This window comes from Stigmatopora argus, chromosome 18, assembly GCF_051989625.1.
Source record: "Stigmatopora argus isolate UIUO_Sarg chromosome 18, RoL_Sarg_1.0, whole genome shotgun sequence".
NCBI lineage: Eukaryota > Metazoa > Chordata > Actinopteri > Syngnathiformes > Syngnathidae > Stigmatopora > Stigmatopora argus.
This window is the reverse complement of record NC_135404.1, coordinates 12,833,360-12,852,094: the sequence shown is the minus strand read 5'-3', so window position 1 is coordinate 12,852,094 and position 18,735 is coordinate 12,833,360. Positions and strand designations below refer to the sequence as shown.

Sequence of the window (18,735 nt, the reverse complement as noted above, 5' to 3'; positions counted from 1 at the left end):
CGGCGGCGGCGGCGGCGGCGGCGGCGAATAAACGCTTGTCGCGCGAAAAATCTCCCGAGACCAGACGGCGGGTGACTGTCGGAGAAGCTTTTAATGCATTTTTTTCCAACTCTCAGCATTAGACCCAGAGCGGTCTCAGAATGCCGGCGCAACCGACGACAGCTTGTATTCCTTGACATTGACCCATTTTGTTTTGGCGCTCAAAATGACGGGCCGGCTAGCTAGCGAGATGGAGATGGAGACGGAGACGGACGGCTCGGCCGCAGGAGCTCCAGGGCGTCGCGGCGGAAGCGCCCGCCGGCCAGGGCGTACGCCAAGGGATCCAGGCAGCAGCGGACGTAGGCCAGGCTGCGCGTCACGCGCTCCGGCAGCGGCGCGCAAAGCGGCCCGGCCATCTTCAGGGACGTCAGCGCGCTGTGCGGCAGCTGGAAGAGGGCGAAGAGCAGCACCAGCGCCGCCATCAGCTTTAAGGTGCGCCGGCGTCGCCGCCTCACGCCGCCCGCCCGCAAGACACCGGCGATGGCCGAGTAGCACGCCGCCATGGACAGGAAGGACAAAGCGAAGACGGCCAAGGCGGCGCCGTCGGCCGCCCTCTTGACGGCGGTCCGGGCCAGAGTGCCGCAGTGGGCCTCGGGCCCGGAACCCCACACGCCGGAGAAGAGGAGCTCGGGCAGGCCGAGGAGGAGCGCCGCCGACCACGCCGCCGCCGTGGCCGCCCGCCCGAACGTCCGGCGCGCACGGGGTCGGCGCGCCGCCACGGCAAGGTAGCGGTCGGCGCCGATGCACGCCAAGATCAGCGGGCCGCCGTACATGTTGACGGCGTAGACGGCGCGCGTGACCCGACACGCCGGCGCCGAGAAGATCCAGCCGGCGTGGGCGTCGACCGCCTGCAGCGGCAGCGTGAGCAGCGGCAGGAGGTCCGCCAGCGCCAACTGCAAGAGGAAGGCGTCGGTGGGCGAGCGCGGGCCGCGCCGACGCCTGGCCGCCAGGGTGGCCACCACCAGACCGTTTCCCGCCACGCCCAACAGGAAGACCACGGAGAAGAGACACGCCTGGAAGGCCTTGACGGCGGCTTCGCGCCGGCCCGCCTCGCACCACTCGGAGACGCCGCCTCCGTCGTCGTCGTGGCCCGACGCCTCGCGCCAGTTCTCCAGCGACCAGTTGTCGTAGTCGGCGAAGTCGTAGTCGGCAAAGTCGTAGTCGGCGGACGGACGGACGGCGAGGTCACTCGGCAGCCTGACGACACCAGAGTCAAAGCTTACTTGCGGACGGACAGACGGATGGATGTGTAAAATATAGTTCCAGGTGTTGGAAAAAAAATGACTTATTTAAGTTGAGGGGGGAAAAAAGCAAAAGTCACAAACCTGGAGGCGCTCGTCATCCTGCGTTGTGCGCCCCACACGGCCCTCATCTGGCCTCTTGTCGGAAGCCGTCAGCCAATCGGGCGTGTCTCGGCGACCCCTGACCTGACCCGCGTCTCTTGCGAAAGCGGGGAGCCCGCGTTTGTTTCTGATCTATAACGTGTAAGAGCGTTCTGCGAAGCGATGCGGTCGACACGCCCAGCCGACCGCCGCATGACCACAAAAAGGCGCTCTTGTGTACTTTGCCAATGTGAAAGTTGAGGCAGGAAGTTTGCCCTCTTTCTGTCGAATTGTCCTTCTTCCTGTTGCCGTTGGGGGGCGATGTGCTTCATTCATTCTTCTTCACTATGATCCCTAAATCAGGGTTCCCTCTCAGCTGCGCGGTCACTGACCGACGACAACAAAAGGTCATTTCGGGAAAAACGGACTAACACTGTGTCCAGCCAATGATATGATGCGGTTGGGGTCATGTGTTTACTTCCGCAGCATGATTACATTTCGCAGGTTAGCTTATGGCTACCAGTTTGGTGGAGCTGCTGCCCGCCAATCGAGTCAAAGTAAAAAAGAAAGGCGCTTCTTTTAAGATGGAACAGCTGTCGGACGGACGGAGTATGTGCAAATAGCAATAGAACAAGCGGTGTAATTGGGTGAGAACTGTCGAAAACTTTGCCAAGTGTGTGTGTGTGTGTGTCTGTGTGTCTGTGTGTGTGTGTGTGTGTGTGGTATGTGTCATTGTTTGCCTTCAACCTACACGATGGACTATAGATGGAAATTAGCCCTTGGCTGCAATCTTACATATTGACATATGTATGTTCATGAATATGTGCTGTCCCTTATGAAATAAATCAAATGAGCTAAAGTTGTAAGCGAGTTTTCTGATGGAAAAATATTGCACAGAAATGGAAGCTTGACTATGTGGAGTGACACACACGTTCAGCAGAAAAGTCGTTTGAAGCAGAATGAGAAGTGAGAAGGACACATGTGAAAAATGAGGTCAACTTGAAGTCACATTTGTGCTCATTCTAGTGTCATTTATTTAGATATTTTATCCACAGATATCAATCATTACATTTTATGATGACTAGATCATTTATGGCTAGTAGACACATTACCTGTCAAGTTATACATTTTTTGATCATTTCAAATTGTGTACGCTGTATAACAAGCTTTGTACGGGAAAAACCTTTTTCTTTTTTTAAATACGTTTTTCCCATCTGGTTTTAGGCATTTGGGCTGTAATCCGGAACCTTTCTGTTGCCGGTAGCAGAGGAAAACAGCATCGTCAATTGCTAATATTGTCAAGCATGATATGCGCACGTGCATTCCCCTTTCACCAGTCCACCTTTTTCACCATCCAAAATATAGCGAGCAAGGTACCCCGGCTGATGGCAGCTGTTCTACTGGTGTGTGCCCATTGCCAGCATTTATGCTGTTGATGGAACTGATCCTCTGTATGCCCGGACTTATGAAAACTTGGAGGGAGGGAGGGAGGGAGCGCTGGCTGGCCACGGCGCCAGGAATCTTTGGCGCGCACGGGCGACTTCATCGGTAGCAACAGTTGGGCGACTCCCGCTCAGCGGGCAACCCCCTCGCCCGCCGGCATGTTGACGTGCGCGGTCAGCAGCGGGGCGCCGCGCCCCCCGGCCAGGACGAAGACCTTGATGACGTCGGGGACGTCGCCGAGGCGCTCCACCAGCGTCCGCAGCGGGTAGACGGGTCCCGGCAGCAGCAAGGGGATCTTCAGCAAGGGCTCCCTCAGCCGGTAAGAGGCGGCGTCGTAGAGGAAGCTGACGCTCAGGTCGCGGAGGGGCCGGCGGGCCGCCGTGTTCTGCAGGCCCAGCGTCAGCTCCAGGGAGGGGCCCAGGCCCCGCACGGCCGCCGTGATCTTGAGCGAGCGCCCGGGGCCCGACGACACCGGGGCCAGGCTGGACTCCAGGGCCCGGGCGTAGGCCCGCGCCGCCGCCAGCCGCAGGCGGGCCAGGTCCATCTGGAAGGCCCGGTGCATGGCGGCGCCGTGCTCGCGCTCCCGCAGGGTCTGGTCCACGTACAACTTGGTCTTTTTGGGCACGTTGAGGCGGACGCCCTGCGCCGCCGGGGGCCCGGGGGCGCCGTCCCGCTCCTGGAACTCCGCCGTCCTCTTGAGGATTTTCACCATCAGGGCGCCGCCCTCGGTGCTCATGACCAGGGCGCTGTCCTCGCGGCCGTAGCGGCCGAAGCGGACGGCGCTGACGGCGGCCGGGGTTCTGACGGTGCTCAGCAGGTTCTTGTCGCGGTACAGCTGGACCTCGCAATTGGCCAGGGCCACCAGGACCGCCTGCAAGCCTCGCGCCGGCAACTCCATGGGGGCCATGGTCCGGATGGCCGCCGGGAGGGCCACCTTCCACAGCTTCTTACCCTGGAAGGCGTCGTGGCGGCTTCAAACCCGTGCCCAGGTACGTAGGTAGGTAAAGCGGCCCGCGCGTGCGGGCCACCAACTACAGCTCGACGGCGTCCGCTCGCTCGCTCGGGAGGCGTTACCTTCTGCGTGAAGGCCTGCAAGTTGTGGTCGGCGGTTCCCACCACCACGTTCTTGCCGACCCTCAGGAGGCCGACGGGATGCGAGGTCAGCTCCACGCAGCACTTGGCTTTCTCCGAGTCCCTGAAAAGCCACGGCGAGCGCTCAGGAGGCCGTGTCCCGCCGAGCCCTCGTCCGTGTCCCCCGTAAAAAAGAGGCCCACCCGGGTTCCCCCCCAAAGGCCCACCTGCGAAGGATGTAGATGTTGCCGTCGCGGCACGCCACCGTGATGCGGAACTCCACGTCGAACTGACCCGTCACGTCCATGGCCGTGGGCGGGGCCGGAAGCGACATCTGTGACACGAGGAAGGACAGAGTGACCAAACGAGGGAGGGCGAAAGAAAGGAGCCACCGAGGCGGCCCGGACGGCCAGGACGGCCAGGAAGACGCCGGGACATTTGGGGCCACCTTTGCCAGAATGACAAAAGCCTCGTGGTCCAGCACGCAAAGATGGCCGCTTTCCGTGCCGATCAGCAGGCAGCTGACGCCGTCCTCGTCCGCCGTGCTCTTCTTCAGCGTGGACATGCACGTGATGACAGTCTGCGGAAGAGCGGCGGTGGCAGCGGCGGCGTCAGGTTCGATGTCACCCGTCTTTCGGGCGGCGTCGGGTTCGACGTCACCCGTCTTTCGGGCGGACCGCCGTACCTGTCGCTTGACGGGCTGCTGCTTGTGCAGCCGGACAAAATCTTCCAGGTCGTCGCCGTCCACAGACAGGAAGCGGAGCGAGCGCGCCGACAAGGGCACGTCCGCCTTGTTGCGCAGACTCTCCAACATCTCCTTGAGGGCGGGGGGGTCGATGTGGCCCTCCCTCGCCTGCTGCCAGGCGTCCTGGCGAAGCCAAGGTGGCGTTCCGTGACGCCGCTCGGCCGCTTTGGCAAACGGCCGGCGGCGAGCGAGCGACCCACCTGCTCCGACGCGTTGACTTCCAGTCCGGGCAGCGTGAACATGAAGTAAGGTCTGAGGTTCTTGTAGACGTAGACGCAAGAGCCGGACGCCACGGCCACGGCGGGGACGCGAGGCTCGTGCAGGTCCATGAATAAGGCCACCAGGCCGCACGGGAGGTCCACCAGGACGCTCTCGACGCTCAGCGCCGTCCCGCGGTAGACCTTGAGCCTGACGGCCGGCGCCGAGGCGCCGCCCAGGTCGAACGCCACCAGCCGGGCGTCTCCGTCCCCGCTCAGGTCGGTCAGCGCCATGCAGGACGTGAAGGTGCGCAGGCCCGCCAGCGGGTCGTAGTGGGCGTCCAGCCACTTGCCGTCATCGCCGCTCATGACCACCGTCTCGTGGCTGCGCCGTACGCACACGCAAAGGCACGCTCAGAATTTGCCCGCGGCCCAACGGAACCTTCTCCCTGTGGCGACTCGCACGGTTGGACACTCGAAATGGCCTAACTCTAGCTATGATTGGTTGTCATTTGTCCCCACGCACCCTGCGATTGGCTGGCCACCGATTCAGGGTGTCAAGCCCTCCCTCCCTCCCTCCCTCCCGCGCCTGGTGCCCAAAGTCAGCTGGGATAGTCTCCAGCACCCCCCGCGACGCTGGTGAGGATAAGCGGTTGAGAAAATGAATGAAGGAATCCCGAAAACCTCCTTTTGGTGGCGTATCGGTACCGCTTCTACTGCTAGTGTGGTAGAAACGCTAGTCTAAAGTTTCCACTCTAAACTCTAAAGCAAGCGAGATGCGCCAGCTACTGGCGCGATGGCGCTACTCCAGGCCTCCATTTCCTCCATTTCCTTCCCAGGCGAGCCGAGTGACGTCTGCCTGCCTGCCTGCCTGCATTGACAAAGATACGCGGCGGAGCAAAAGGAAGATGTTGGCCCTCGTCTCGACTTGTTCAAATGAGGACTACATAAGATCTGAAACGACGTGGGGCGCGCGACACAATACAGTCAGTCAACGGGTGGGCTCGGCTTGGCTGGGCTCGGCTCGGCTCACCGTTGTCAAGGAAACAGCGAAGCAGCGTCTCCCGAATGGCGTGGTTTCCCCGCTTCAGACGTTCAGGAAAGCAGGTCGTCGACTCGCTGGATGCTAAAACCTCGGAAAAGAGCGACAGAAAGGGCGTCGGTGTCGTGCGACTTCCAACACAGCCCCCCCGCCCCCGGTTCTAATCCCTAAATCCGCTCCGAACTCCTCTAGTATGCCAGTTTGGAGAGGCGTCGGCTGACGTCACTTTCACGCGACTACACTCATCAAGCACGCCGGCTATAAACTTTTCTATTCTGGGAAAAAAAAGCAAAACAAAGGAGCGATACAAGTCGTTCCACCTACTACAGCCTATAAAGCAACGGTGCTCGTTTTCCATTTTTGTTTTCGTGACATCGCGTCGCGCCGTGGCGACGTCAGCTAGCCGTTTTCCACCGATTGGCCGTTTCGATTGCACTTTCAAAAGTGGAGCGCGAGAGACGATCAAACTGCGGGAAGTTTGCCTTTCAGATATCCACGGTGAGTTTCATTCTAAATTTGATTTTGGGCGGGCGAGTGCAATCACACAAAGTCAATGTTCAGACAGGACAAACGCCTTCCTTCTTTTCAAAGGCGCCATAATGCTTTGCACCTTACTAGCTGCGGCTACTGCTAACAACAACAACAACAACAACAATAACAACGTTCATTCGGCAGAACGAAACAAGTTTATCACCGTCAACCTTTCGACATCGATTTTGTCGAAATGAACAAAATGCCAACGTCGACTCATTGTTTGCATTCTTTATTTTCACAACAAAGGCAGGTGGATTTTTTTCTGACGACTGGCGAAGATGGAGTCTTGCTTGGGTGGAAAGCCGGAGCGGGTGGGACCGGTGCTGGTGGACGACATCAAGCGAGACCTTCTGGACGAATTTTCCGCTCTGTCCAAACAGGTCGCCGCCGTCGCTGTCGCCGTCGCCCTCGCCGTCGCCCTCATCGTCACCCTCACCCGTTTCCCCAGCCAAAATAAATAGAAACCGTGCGCGTCTGTCCCCAGGAAAAAGTTAGGAACCAGTCGGAGAACCTGCAGGTTTACCTGAGGGTTCGCCCTTTCGCAGGGGCAGAGAGCAGCGGATCGCAGGTAAGACCAAGCGCCCTCCCGCGGCAAAGTCGGGGCTGAGTGCTGCGTCAAACGCCGCCAGGAATGCTGCCTGGCTATCGAGGGGCCGCAAACGGTGGTCCTCAAGGCCCCCGGGAACCGGCCGTCTGACAAAGGCCTTCCGCAAACGGAGCAGAGATTCACCTTCACCCAGGTAAAGACGCCTGCCCTCCCATTGGCTGCCCATCATGTAGATTGCCAAGGAAATATTGGCTTGATCACACCACAATAACATTTTGATCCCTCCCCTCTGCCACTATCCTCAGCTAGGCTCTTATGAATTTGGCCTGTCCGTAGTAAGCTTTAGCCTGAATCCCGGGTGGATTTTCACCCCTGTTGATAGTCTAATGCCAGGAATATGAACATAAATAATTGCCGAGCTTTGTCAGTGGCCTGTAAATATAGATAGATGGTGGAAGGTTAACTCCTCCCCAAAAGTAGCTCTTGGAGCAAAAATGTTTGAACAGCCCTGCAGTAAGTCACGTGTCATAGCTTTCCACAATACTAGTGTCCTACGAGTGCAATCAGTGGATTGGCGTCAGGTGCTCCTTGTTTCAGCCCAACCCCCGTCGCTTCTAGTTTGTCTGTCAGCTCAGTCGGTCGGTCGGTCGGTCGGTGCTGGCTGGGTGGTTTGGAACTTGGAAGCTACTAGCCCCACCCACAGTGGCAAAGCCGGTCCGAGACTTATTTCAACCTCAGCGATCAGACGCACAGACTTTTGACCATTTTGACCCATTGGAGAGCGCCTTGATGAAATTCAATTGTTAGACAGACAGAAGCATCTGATAAGATTAGGCATTCATTTAACAGGGAGGGCTGGACAAACTAAAGAAAGTAAACAAATAGCCCCCTGCCTGCAGTGGCTGCGGGGGTGCAGGTTTTCATTCCAAGCTCCAAAGAGGAAAGCTTTCCACAATACTAGTGTCCCACAAGTGCAATCAGGGAATTGCAGTCAGGTGCTTCTGGCAGCCCAACCCCCGCTGGTTCAAGTTTGTCAGTCAGCTCGGTCAGTGCAGGATAGTTTGAGTGAAACAGTTGCTCCCTCCCTCCCCACCCACCCACCCACGTTGGCCCAACCCCTGTAGATGCAACTTTGCCAGCTATGTGTGTGCTGGATGGATTGCAAAACGAAAAGCTGCCTGGTATAAACTGTCAAAGCCAGTTCAAGAGGTTTTTTTTGACCTATTTCAAACATGGGCCATAAAAGTGCAAACTTTTGACCATTGAAGAGAGAGCGAGTGCCTCGAAGAAATTGAAGCATTGGACATATGAAGGAAGACGTAGCATCCCCAAAGACTAGGCATTTATTTAACAGGGCTGGGCAAAATTAAAAAAAAAAGACTAAAGAAAGTAAACAAATAGCCGCCTGCCTGTAGTGGCTGCGGGGGTGCTTTGGTTTCAACTTCTAAAGAGGAAACTTTCCACAATATTAGTGTCCTGCGAGTGCAATCAGTGGATTGGCGTCAGGTGCTTCTTGCAGCCCAACCCCCGCTCCTTCAAGTTTGTCAGTCAGCTCGGTCACTGCAGGATAGTTTGAGTGAAAAGCTGCTCCCTCCCCACCCAGAGTGGCCCAACCCCCGTAGATGCAACTTTGCCAGCTATGTGTGTGCTGGATGGATTGCAAAACGAAAAGCTGCCTGGTATAAACTGTCAAAGCCAGTTCAAGACTTTTTTTTAACCTATTTCAAACATGGGCCATAAAAGTGCAAACTTTTGACCATTGAAGAGAGAGCGAGTGCCTCGAAGAAATTGAAGCATTGGACATATGAAGGAAGACGTAGCATCCCCAAAGACTAGGCATTTATTTAACAGGGCTGGGCAAAATTAAAAAAAAAAAGACTAAAGAAAGTAAACAAATAGCCGCCCGCCTGCAGTGGCTGCGGGGGTGCTTTGGTTTCAACTTCTAAAGAGGAAACTTTCCACAATATTAGTGTCCTGCAAGTGCAATCAGTGGATTGGCGTCAGGTGCTTCTGGCAGCCCAACCCCCGCTGGTTCAAGTTTGTCAGTCAGCTCGGTCAGTGCAGGATAGTTTGAGTGAAAAGCTGCTCCCTCCCCACCCCGAGTGGCCCAACCCCCGTAGATGCAACTTTGCCAGCTATGTGTGTGCTGGATGGATTGCAAAACGAAAAGCTGCCTGGTATAAACTGTCAAAGCCAGTTCAAGAGTTTTTTTTTGACCTATTTCAAACATGGGCCATAAAAGTGCAAACTTTTGACCATTGAAGAGAGAGCGAGTGCCTCGAAGAAATTGAAGCATTGGACATATGAAGGAAGACGTAGCATCCCCAAAGACTAGGCATTTATTTAACAGGGCTGGGCAAAATAAAATAAAAAAGACTAAAGAAGGTAAACAAATAGCCGCCCGCCTGTAGTGGCTGCGGGCGGGGGTGCTTTGGTGTCAACCTGGACAGAGCAAAGCTTTCCACAATACTAGTGTCCTGCGAGTGCAATCAGTGGATTGCCGTCAGCTGCTTCTCTTGCCCAACCCCCGCTCCTTCAAGTTTGTCAGTCAGCTCAGTAGGTGAACAGAAAGCTGCCCCCACCCTCCACCCACAGCGACCCAACCCCCGTCGATTCAATGTTGTCACCTATGTCTGTGCTGGATGGCTTAGAAAAGGAAACCGAGATGCGGTGGTGTCCCGTCAGGTGTTCGGTCCGGACGCCGGCCAGAGGCGAGTGTTCGAGGGCTCGGTCCGCGCTTTGGTACGAGACGTTTTGCACGGGAAAAACGCTTTGGTCTTCACCTACGGAGTCACCAACGCCGGGAAGACCTTCACCTTGCTCGGTGGGCGACGCCGCGCCGCGCCGCGCTCTCAAAGGCTGGCCCGCTCCTCCTCCCGAGCCGCCATCACTCCCCTTTTCTTTTCCTTCCTTTTTAGGGCCGGAGCACGACGGCGGGCTGCTGCCGCGCTGTCTGCGTCTCATCTTCGACAGCGCGGAAGGTCGCCTGTACGCCGCCGGCGACCTCAAGCCCAGCCGCTGTCGAGATTTCTGCCGACTGAGCGAGGAGCAGCGGGCGGCCGAGGGGGCCCTGAAGACCGGTCTGCTGAGGACGCTCCACGAGGTCGCCCGCCGACTCCGGAAGCCCGGCCGCGGCCCCGACGCCGCGACCGACGTTTCTCTCTCTTGCCTTTTCTAGAATGACAAAAGCGGGACGTCCGCCGGGGGGGCTTCTCTTGAAGGTGGGTGGCGCTCGGGAGGCGGCCCCGTCGACGGGCGACTTCGGCTAACGCGATGGTCCGTCAGCCTCTTCGCTCGGCTCCGAGTGCGGCGGTGGCGGCGGCGGCGGCGCGGAGAGCGACCGCTTCCATCTGGACGTCCCCGCCGGCGTGCGCTTCTCCGTCTGGGTTTCCTTCTGCGAGATTTACAACGACAACATTCACGACCTGCTGGAGCAGGTAACGCCCGCTGGCGGCGCCCAATCTCGCCCCACCCCCCTTGTCTTGACGGAGTGCCGCGCGTCCAGGTCCCGGGCGGAAAGGCAAAGAGGACGGTGCTTCGCCTGTCCCAGGACGTCAAAGGAAACACTTTCATCAAAGGTGAGCCGAAAGGGTCCAATCGGTCTTCTTTACGGGTGGGAACGATGGTCCGGCCGGCGGCCCTTTGTGGGATGCTTTGCCCACCTTTGATTTGTTGGCGCAGATTTGAAGTGGATCCAAGTGAGCGGTTCCGAGGAGGCCTTGAAAGTGGTGAAGATTGGCAGGAAGAACCAAAGCTTGGCTTCCACCAGGCTCAACCGGCAGTCCAGCAGGAGGTCGGCGGCCCATCTTTAGGGTTCGGGCAGGCCGGGCCCGGATGGGCTGGGCTAGGCTGGGCTGGGCTGGGCTAGGCTGGGCTGGGCTAGGCTAGGCTAGGCTAGGCTAGGCTAGGCTAGGCTAGGCTAGGCTAGGCTAGGCTCGGCTCAGCTGACCGGACCGTCTCCGTCTGCGCAGCCACAGCATCTTCTCCGTCCGAGTCCTGCGCGCGGAGGTTTCGGCGGGGGTGGGGGCGGCCCGCTTCCTGGGCGTGGGCGAGCTGGCCCTGTGCGACCTGGCCGGCTCGGAGCGCTGTTCGCGCACTCGCAACACGGGGGAGCGCCTCAAGGAGGCGGGAAGCATCAACAGCTCGCTGCTGGCGCTGGGCAAGTGCATGGGCGCCATGCGGCTCAAACAGAACGCCGGGCGCCGCGAGCACAGGTGAGCCAGCCGTCCCCCCGCCCGCCCGCCGGCCCTTTTTCGTCCGTCTCAGACGTCCTTCTCTTACAGGTTCCGCCATCACGTTCCCTTCAGGGAGTCCAAGCTGACGCACTTCCTGCAGCTCTTCCTCAGTGGCGCCGGCAAGGTGACCATGGTGGTCAACGTCAATCGGGACGCCTCCTGCGCCGACGAGACGCTCAACGTGCTCAAGTTCTCCGCCCTTGCCCAGAAGGTGCCGGCCGGACTCGGGTAGGAGGGGATCGCGGTAGGGGGCGTCCCTTCACCCGTTTGCCTCCACGGCAGGTGGCGGTGTCCGACCCGAGGCCGGCCAGCCCGGACCGCGCCGCCGTCCGGTCGGCGGCGGAAGTGTCCGTCCTCATCGACCGGGCCGACCTGCACGGGAACGGTTCTTCTTCGGTGGCCTTGGAGACCACCCTGGAGGATCTGGCCGAGGAGGAGGGCGGCGACGAGGCGGGGGCCGCGCCGCTCCTGGCCGGAGACAACGACGACGACCGCCAGCAGGTAGAAACGGAGGCGGCGCCCCGGAGGCCGGCTGACCAAATGCCTCTGGGTCGGCAGGGGGAGGCGGCGCGTCTGCTGCTGGAGGCTCAGATCAGGGAGGAGGTGTGCGCCCAGTTCACCCAGATTTTCCACAAGATGGAGAAAGACTACAGGTGAGCCGTCGGAACGGTCGCGCCTGCGTCTGGTCCCGCTCGCGCCTCGTCTCGCTCACGTGTCTGCCGTTACCTCAGAGAGCGACTGGAGAGGGAGCGCGAGATCCTGGAGGAGCGCGCCGACAAACGGCTGGAGATCCTCAAAAAGCTCCTCGGCGCCCGGGACTGGCGAGGGCCCCCGCCGGTGAGTGACCCGCGCCCCCGCTTTGCCGCCATCGGCCCGGCCTGACGATTGGCCGCCCAGACGCTGGAAGCTCTGATCGGCTCGCTCGGCGAAGATCTGAAGGAGATTGGAGAGGACGCTCTGGAAGCGCGACGACAACTGCTGCTGGCCGATCGAGTGAGGAAACCGCCCCCCCCCCCTTCGCCCTCGCTGCGGCCCACCAGCACACACCACCATATTGTTTCATTTCGTGCGCCTTTCTTCCTTTCAGGAGGACGAGGGCAAGATAGGAAGACTGGACGCCGAGTTGAGGCGGCTGAGAGAGGCCAACCTGGAGAAAGACCACGCCATCTCCAGGCTGGGGGAGGAATTGCGGCGGCTGAAGGGTAAGACCCGGCCCGGGTCAGTCTCGGGACCGCCTCAATTCCCGTCGGTTCCCTCGCCCGGCGCAGAGGAGGAGCGGCGCGCGACGGAAGATGAGCCCGCCATCGCCCGGCGAATGCTGGAACTGCAGACGCAGGTGAAAAAAAAGAGTGCAATTTAGAGATATTTGTGACTAAGGTGCCACGGACTGAGCTTTCCCATTTCAGCATATTTGGACGCCGATTCCCTTTTGGAAAAATGAGGCCACGGGAATCAATTGGCCAATTTTTGCTCGTGGCTCGGCTTATCCTTTGTGCCCCTTGGCGGCAGGTCCGCACGCTGGAGCGCAAACTGCGGCGGGAAGAGGAACGCGCGGCCGCCGCCGAGGCCCGCCTGCGCCGGCCGGACGCCGACGTAGCGCCGCCGTCGCCAGGGGGCGAGGCCTCCCGTGCGCGAGATGAGCGTGAGGAGAGCGCTACCCGCAAATCCCCAATCATTTGGGGAACGGCAAGGGAAGGGAAGGCGAGGTAACGCTTCCGCCGCCCCGCGTTTTTGTTTTCTTTTTGTTTTTCCCCCCAACGCCGTGGCCGACCCGACCCGCTCGTCCTTCCCAAGCGACGGGAGGCTCCGCGAGACTTCGGAAGAGCCGGGAGAGTTCCGGCCGCGGGACGAGACGGAGCGAGGTGGCTCGGCCGAGCCCGCCGGCGCGCCGCCGGATACGGGGACCCGTGCGCCCACGCTGGTGGAGGAATTGAAGGAGGTCATGGAGAAGCTGGGGGAACGACGTCGACGGGAAGCGCTCGCGCCGGTCACCTCGCCGACGTCGCCCGCCACCGCCCGGTCCGAAAGCGCCGGCGGGAAAAGGAAAAGCTCCCAAGTAGAGGTAGGAAATAGAAGATGGACCGGCGTGAAATTTCCGCTCGGCACGAAAACCCGTCTCGGCGCCTTTAGGGTTTGTCGTGGAGCGGCAACCTGCCAAAGAAGCGAAAGGACGTCGCGGACGCGGCCCGGGTGAGACGTGCACCGTCGCTCGCTCGCTGGCGCGCTCGCTCAGCTGACCCGTTCAAATCTCCAAGGCACCTCCCCCGGACTCCCGTGCCACCCGACCAAAGCGAGGACAGAGGAAGCTTTACGGGAAGGAAAGGGTCGCCGCGCCGCTGGTCATCTCGCCCGACCCGGTCAGTGTGCGTCTTGCTCTTATTCCTTGTATTTGTGTATCCCGAGCGTCTGTTGTACTTCTTGAAACACTTCCTATTGACGAGGCACACCTTTTGCCGTGTGTGTGACGGACGGACGCGCCTATGTGTTGTGCTTTGTTCAGACGTGCGCGGCGGGCGACGCGGAGCGACAGCAAAGCCATCATGAGATCATCAAGCGCCAGCTGCGCTTCAAAAGTGCCAGGAAGTGAACTCGTTTTTAAAAATGGAGTTGATCTAAAGTCAAGCAGAGTCAAATAAAGTGACTTGAAAATCAAGTGCCTGGCCAACAAGTCACTCCCGTTCAAATCAAGTCACAAGTCGCCGTTTCCGTCAAAGGTTCAAACCGACAAGTTCCTTCGGTCCCAAGCCAGTGCGGGAAATGAGCGCAAATATGGCGCCGGCGGCCATCGGCCAGCCGCGTCATAAAAAGATTGCCTTGGCTTATCAGCGTTGCACTTTGCCTTCCCGAGATTCGGGATGACCGCCGTATCCACGCAAAAGTCCACGACCGCCGTCGAACATTGACGCGTGAGTGTATGTGCGCTCGTCTTCCGAACGGGCCATTTGTTGCGCTCGCGTCCGCTTTCACCTTCCGTCCGTCCGTCCGTCCTTTTTACAGCGCTGTATTTTGTCTTGGTGTTGCTTCTGGTTTGCCTTTTGCCGGTTCGTAACCGTCACGTGCTAAGTGGTGCCGCGCCGATACGAGGCTAAAATGAGATCATGGCTATCGGGGAGTACTAACGGGAGAAAAAAGAACATGTCTGTGTCTTACGTTCAACTGCAATGAGTAGAAATCGTCCATTTAGTTTACGTTGGCGTCGACATCTGTGTCTGTCTGAATAAGACACGAGAGCAATGATTTTCCATTGACCTGGTGGAGGGCGAGCGAGCGAGCGAGCACGGCGCCTTTATCTACGGCCAAGCGCTAAACCCAGCACTCGACCACTCACTAGTCACCTACACCTTCTCGCGGCGATTCACATGCGACAGTATCGGTGCTACGCTGGTAGCGTTCTCACACGTTTTCTGTTGACCTTGTCTAGAGAACTGCGAGCTGACTCGTTGTCCGCTCAAAAGAGATGGCCGCCAGGAAGGCCCGCGCTCTTTCCTCGCTAGAGGTCACGCTCGCCGTCCTCTTTGTCCTCATGACGACTGCCAGCATCCTTCTGATCGCCACGCGTGCCACCGACACCTGTGAGGACCCGCCCAGCTAGCTACCTAGCGAGATAGCTAACTAGCTAGCTTAAAATTCAACAAAAAAAAAGCCATGGTGTGGCGAACGCTTGACGAGAGCTCGGCGCTCCGGACAGGTCCGGGGCCGAGCCCGCCGCCCGAGCGGCCGCCGGCCTTTTTGGTGGGAGCGGGCCGCGCCGACTGCACCGGACCCCCCGCCGAGCTCCCCCTGGTAGCCGTAGCCGGACGCACCCACGTGGAGGCGGATTCCCGCCGGACGCTCACGCCCGCGTCGCTGTGTTTAGATGGGCTACGCTAACCCCGGGCAGACGGCGGCGGGCATTCACACCCGACTGTTCAGTCGCGCCTTCGTCATCGACGACGGCCGCCGAAGAGTGGTCTTTGTCTCCGTGGACGTGGGAATGATCTCCCAGAGGCTGAGGCTGGAGGTGCGTGTGGCCGGCACGCCGGCACGCCGCGGTGGCCCCCAGGTAAATGTCCGCTGGCCTTTTCAGGTCCTGAACGCCCTCCGGGCCAAATACGGCCAGCTGTACCGGCGGGACAACGTGGTGCTGAGCGGGACGCACACGCACTCGGGCCCGGGCGGCTACTTCCAGTACACGCTGTTCATGATCAGCAGCAAAGGTTACCTCAAGTCGTCCATCCGGCCGCTGGTCAAAGGCATCGTCAAAGTGAGGCTGGGAAAAGGGAACGGAGGGCCTCCCCTTCCCAAGGGAATTGCCAGGGTTAGGCTTAGCTTTTTACATGACTTTACATATCTTCCTCCACACCGAATGAATCGGGCCGACCCCTCCCTCGCTCAATTTTTCTAAGAGATTAGATTAGATTAGATTCGACATTATGATGGCCACCCCTGAGCCAACAGGTGTCTCATTGCTTGCGCCGACCTTTATTCCAGAGTATAGACATAGCCCACAGCAGCCTGCGGCCCGGGCGGATCTACAAGAAGCGGGGCCGCGTGGACGGCAGTGGCGTCAACAGGAGTCCTCATTCCTACCGCAACAACCCGCGCCACGAGCGGGCCAGGTGGGTGGGGGTGCACGCGCCACCCGAGGCGGTCGCCGTGGCGTCACACCGTCCGTCCGTCTCTCTCCAGGTACGACGCGGACGTGGACAAGGACATGTTGCTCCTCAAGTTCACCGACGCCGACGGAGATGGAATCGGCATGCTGTGGTGAGGCTCGCCCCGTCTCGCCCCGCCCGGCCCCCTGCTTCACCACCGCTCGGACCTCCTCCAGCTGGTTTGCGGTCCACGCGGTCAGCATGAAGACCAGCAATCGTCTGGTGAGCGCCGACAACATGGGCTACGCCGCCTACCTGATGGAGAAGCACAAGGACCCCGCCGCGCTGCCCGGACAGGTGAGCTGGCAAAAGGGCCGCCCCGGGCGCGGCGCCCACACCGCCGGGATTAGAGCCTCGGCCCGGGCCGCGTCAGGCGGCTTTCGTGGCCGCTTTCTCCTCCAGCAACCTGGGCGACGTGAGCCCCAACGTCCGAGGACCCCGCTGCGTCCACTCCGGATTAGCCTGCGACTACTTGAACAGCTCGTGTCCCGACGGAGGGGTAACCCGGCGACGCCGCGCCGGCCGCTCCGAGCGGACGCGCGAGCGACTAAACGGGAAGCGTTGGCCTTTCAGACGGCGGCGTGTCAAGCGTTGGGGCCCGGCGAAGACATGTTTGAGAGCACCAGAATCATCGGCCTCAACATCTTCAGCAAAGCCAGGGTGTCTGTCTTTCTTTCTTTCTTTCTTTCTTTTTCGGGTGTTTTCAGAGGGCGAGACGTGACGCTTGATTACAGGAACTTTACGCCGAGGCGGCGGAGGAAGTGACGGGCTCGCTTCAGTCGGCTCACCAGTGGGTGAACATGACGGACGTGGTCGTTCGCCTCAATGCCACGCACCAGGTCGGCGGCGTCGGGCGCCGGCGCCAGCGCGCGTTTGCCGACGGCTGATATCGCTAACGTCCGTCCGTCCGTCCGTCCGTCAGGCCAGGACATGTAAACCGGCGCTGGGTCACAGTTTTGCGGCAGGAACCACTGACGGCGGAGGAGACCTCAATTTCACGCAAGGCAAGGCTATGCGTCTTCTTGCAAATGTATTCTGCCCAGCCCATTTTTGCTTTCATAATTTGAACACCTTTTTTGGTTTTTCTTTTGTTAAATCTCCCCGTACCAGGCGCCGTGGAGGGCGACCCCTTTTGGGACGGCATCCGAGACGCCCTCCTGGGCCCGCCTTCTAACGCCACGCAGGAATGTCACCGCCCCAAACCCATCCTGTTCAGCACGGGAGAGGTGAGCCGGCGGCGCCATTTAGCCCGTCGACGTGTCTCAGACGCCGGCATGCGTGCGTGCAGATGAAGTGGCCGCTGCCGTGGCACCCGGAAATCGTCGACGTTCAGATCCTGACCGTGGGATCCGTGGCGGTGGTGGCGGTTCCCGGAGAGATGACGTAACCGCACGCAACGGCGCCGTGACGTACGCCGTCGTTGCCGCATTTGACCCATGTGTGTGTCACCGCCACAGCACCATGGCGGGCAGACGGTTAAGAGAATCGGTAGGACGGGTGAGTGTCAACGACCGACCGACCGACCGATCGAGCGGGCGAGATGGAGCAAATCCCACCCCACGTGTGCTTCAGGAGCTTCGCTCTGAGGGCGCCTTCTCGGATGTGGACGTGACCCTGGCGGGCCTCAGCAACGTCTACACTCACTACATCGCCACTTACGAGGAGTACCAGGTGGCGACGCGTCGCCGCCCTGCCACTCGCCGCCTGCCCACCACTTAAGCGACGAAAAGCGTCTCGTTCAGGTTCAGCGCTACGAGGGCGCGTCCACCATCTACGGTCCCCACACGCTGGCCGCCTACATCCAGAAATTCTCCGGCTTGGCGCGCGCTATCGCTCGGGTGAGAAAGGCCCACCCCGCCGGCCGGATGAAAAGCCCCGCCCGCTCATCCGCCGACTCGGCCAGGACCGAGCGGGGTCGCTGCCGGCGGGCCCGGAGCCGCCGTTCTTCCAGCGGAACCTTTTCGACCTCCTGGGCGGGGCCAAGGCGGACGGGAAAGCCGACAACGCCACTTTCGGAGAGGTCCTGCGGCAGGTGCTGCCCGTCTACAGACAGGTGGGCGGCGCTCGCCCAATCGCATCCCCCCCCTCCCCCATCTCATGGGCGCTTTTGCTTTCTAGGGCGACGTGGCGTCCGTCACCTTCGTGGCGGGAAACCCCAGACACTCGGGAGACGTGGTGAGAAGGCCCGTTTGCCCTCTTCCGGTTGGCTCGGTCCTCGTTGCCTTTTGAGGAAGCGGTAGGCCGGCGTTTTGCCGACGCTTTTGTTTCTCTCCACTCTCGGCCAGAGGGATTGCAGCTTCGCGAGCGTGGAGATTCGCGACGACGACGCCGCCGGCGGCGAGGCCTGGACGCTGGTGCACACTGACGCCTCGTGGGAGACCAGGTAGGCCGGCGCCGGTGGAGCCGCAGCGAAAGGGAGCTGACGTCGGTCTGCCCGTCCGTCCGTCCGTCAATCCAGCCATCCATGCGTCCGCCCGTCCGTCAATCCAGCCATCCATGCGTCCGCAGGTTCATCTGGCTGAAAGATTCCAATCGGCGCAGCAACGCCACGGTGGAGTGGCACATCCCCGGCGACGCCGTCCCGGGCGCCTACCGGATCCGTCACTTTGGACACTACAAGAGTATAAAAGGCCTGCGACCGGTAATCACGCCGTACCAGGGCACTTCCGACGTCTTCCGGGTCACCCCCGGTTTTTACCGGCGCTGAGCCGGCCCTCGCCCTCCTCTTTGGACGAGCTCATTCCAATTCAACGCGACCGGCTTTTTGGCTCATTTTGCCGTCGATCTGTCCTTACGCTATCGCTAACCGCGAGCCCTTCAAATGAGGCGGTTTCGGCGTAGTGAGAAATATACAAATACATCATTAAACAATTGGCCCAATAGTGGCATCTGCGCAATGGGAGTGGCGTATTTCTTTGGCCAATCA

The 18,735-nt window shown here is 59.9% G+C and overlaps 3 protein-coding genes across 10 annotated transcripts; 1 reads left to right on the top strand and 2 right to left on the bottom strand.

Annotated features, from left to right (window-relative positions):
- Positions 1 to 72: 72 nt before the first annotated feature.
- LOC144093102 (C-C chemokine receptor type 10-like) lies at positions 73 to 2,036 on the bottom strand. Its single transcript, XM_077626410.1, has 2 exons — positions 1,365 to 2,036; positions 73 to 1,236 (listed from the first exon to the last, which is right to left on the bottom strand). Exons 1-2 carry the CDS (start codon positions 1,409 to 1,411, stop codon positions 222 to 224), a joined length of 1,062 nt encoding a protein of 353 aa, XP_077482536.1. The 5' UTR covers positions 1,412 to 2,036; the 3' UTR covers positions 73 to 221.
- LOC144093099 (neutral ceramidase-like) lies at positions 82 to 18,706 on the top strand. 8 transcript variants are annotated; one of them, XR_013306217.1, is made up of 23 exons: positions 5,659 to 6,357; positions 6,640 to 6,773; positions 6,878 to 6,961; positions 7,023 to 7,133; positions 9,626 to 9,764; positions 9,859 to 10,043; positions 10,119 to 10,161; positions 10,226 to 10,377; positions 10,446 to 10,518; positions 10,622 to 10,733; positions 10,912 to 11,154; positions 11,224 to 11,386; positions 11,458 to 11,828; positions 11,907 to 12,012; positions 12,073 to 12,168; positions 12,263 to 12,377; positions 12,444 to 12,511; positions 12,685 to 12,881; positions 12,970 to 13,237; positions 13,306 to 13,365; positions 13,431 to 13,532; positions 14,597 to 14,747; positions 14,864 to 14,958. XR_013306217.1 is itself a non-coding variant. In XM_077626401.1 (23 exons), exons 2-23 carry the CDS (start codon positions 6,672 to 6,674, stop codon positions 13,760 to 13,762), a joined length of 2,820 nt encoding a protein of 939 aa, XP_077482527.1. In that variant the 5' UTR covers positions 5,661 to 6,357; positions 6,640 to 6,671; the 3' UTR covers positions 13,763 to 13,828. The 8 variants fall into 8 exon arrangements, 7 of the variants coding, with proteins under 7 accessions (XP_077482526.1, XP_077482525.1, XP_077482527.1 ...); XM_077626401.1 differs by lacking the exons at positions 14,597 to 14,747; positions 14,864 to 14,958 and adding an exon at positions 13,676 to 13,828 and having other exon boundaries at positions 5,661 to 6,357; positions 11,458 to 11,676; positions 11,734 to 11,828; XM_077626400.1 differs by lacking the exons at positions 5,659 to 6,357; positions 14,597 to 14,747; positions 14,864 to 14,958 and adding exons at positions 82 to 2,008; positions 13,676 to 13,828.
- bbs1 (Bardet-Biedl syndrome 1) lies at positions 2,372 to 6,203 on the bottom strand. The gene is made up of 7 exons (XM_077626408.1): positions 5,851 to 6,203; positions 4,821 to 5,202; positions 4,561 to 4,743; positions 4,324 to 4,455; positions 4,103 to 4,209; positions 3,879 to 3,999; positions 2,372 to 3,756 (listed from the first exon to the last, which is right to left on the bottom strand). Exons 2-7 carry the CDS (start codon positions 5,184 to 5,186, stop codon positions 2,935 to 2,937), a joined length of 1,731 nt encoding a protein of 576 aa, XP_077482534.1. The 5' UTR covers positions 5,187 to 5,202; positions 5,851 to 6,203; the 3' UTR covers positions 2,372 to 2,934.
- Positions 18,707 to 18,735: the final 29 nt, after the last annotated feature.

What these genes read in the sequence shown, in the direction of transcription:
- LOC144093102 (XM_077626410.1), bottom strand. Translation starts at nt 1,411, where the DNA reads ATGAGGGCCGTGTGGGGCGCACAACGCAGGATGACGAGCGCCTCCAG. An exon ending in AGGATGACGAGCGCCTCCAG is followed by an intron (nt 1,237 to 1,364) that starts GTTTGTGACTTT and finishes TGGTGTCGTCAG; the next exon opens with GCTGCCGAGTGACCTCGCCG.
- bbs1 (XM_077626408.1), bottom strand. Translation starts at nt 5,186, where the DNA reads ATGAGCGGCGATGACGGCAAGTGGCTGGACGCCCACTACGACCCGCTG. An exon ending in AACATCTACATCCTTCGCAG is followed by an intron (nt 4,000 to 4,102) that starts GTGGGCCTTTGG and finishes GTGGCTTTTCAG; the next exon opens with GGACTCGGAGAAAGCCAAGT. An exon ending in TGCAGGCCTTCACGCAGAAG is followed by an intron (nt 3,757 to 3,878) that starts GTAACGCCTCCC and finishes GACGCCTTCCAG; the next exon opens with GGTAAGAAGCTGTGGAAGGT.
- LOC144093099 (XM_077626400.1), top strand. Translation starts at nt 6,672, where the DNA reads ATGGAGTCTTGCTTGGGTGGAAAGCCGGAGCGGGTGGGACCGGTGCTG. An exon ending in CAGAGAGCAGCGGATCGCAG is followed by an intron (nt 6,962 to 7,022) that starts GTAAGACCAAGC and finishes AAACGCCGCCAG; the next exon opens with GAATGCTGCCTGGCTATCGA. An exon ending in ACTGGCGAGGGCCCCCGCCG is followed by an intron (nt 12,013 to 12,072) that starts GTGAGTGACCCG and finishes TTGGCCGCCCAG; the next exon opens with ACGCTGGAAGCTCTGATCGG.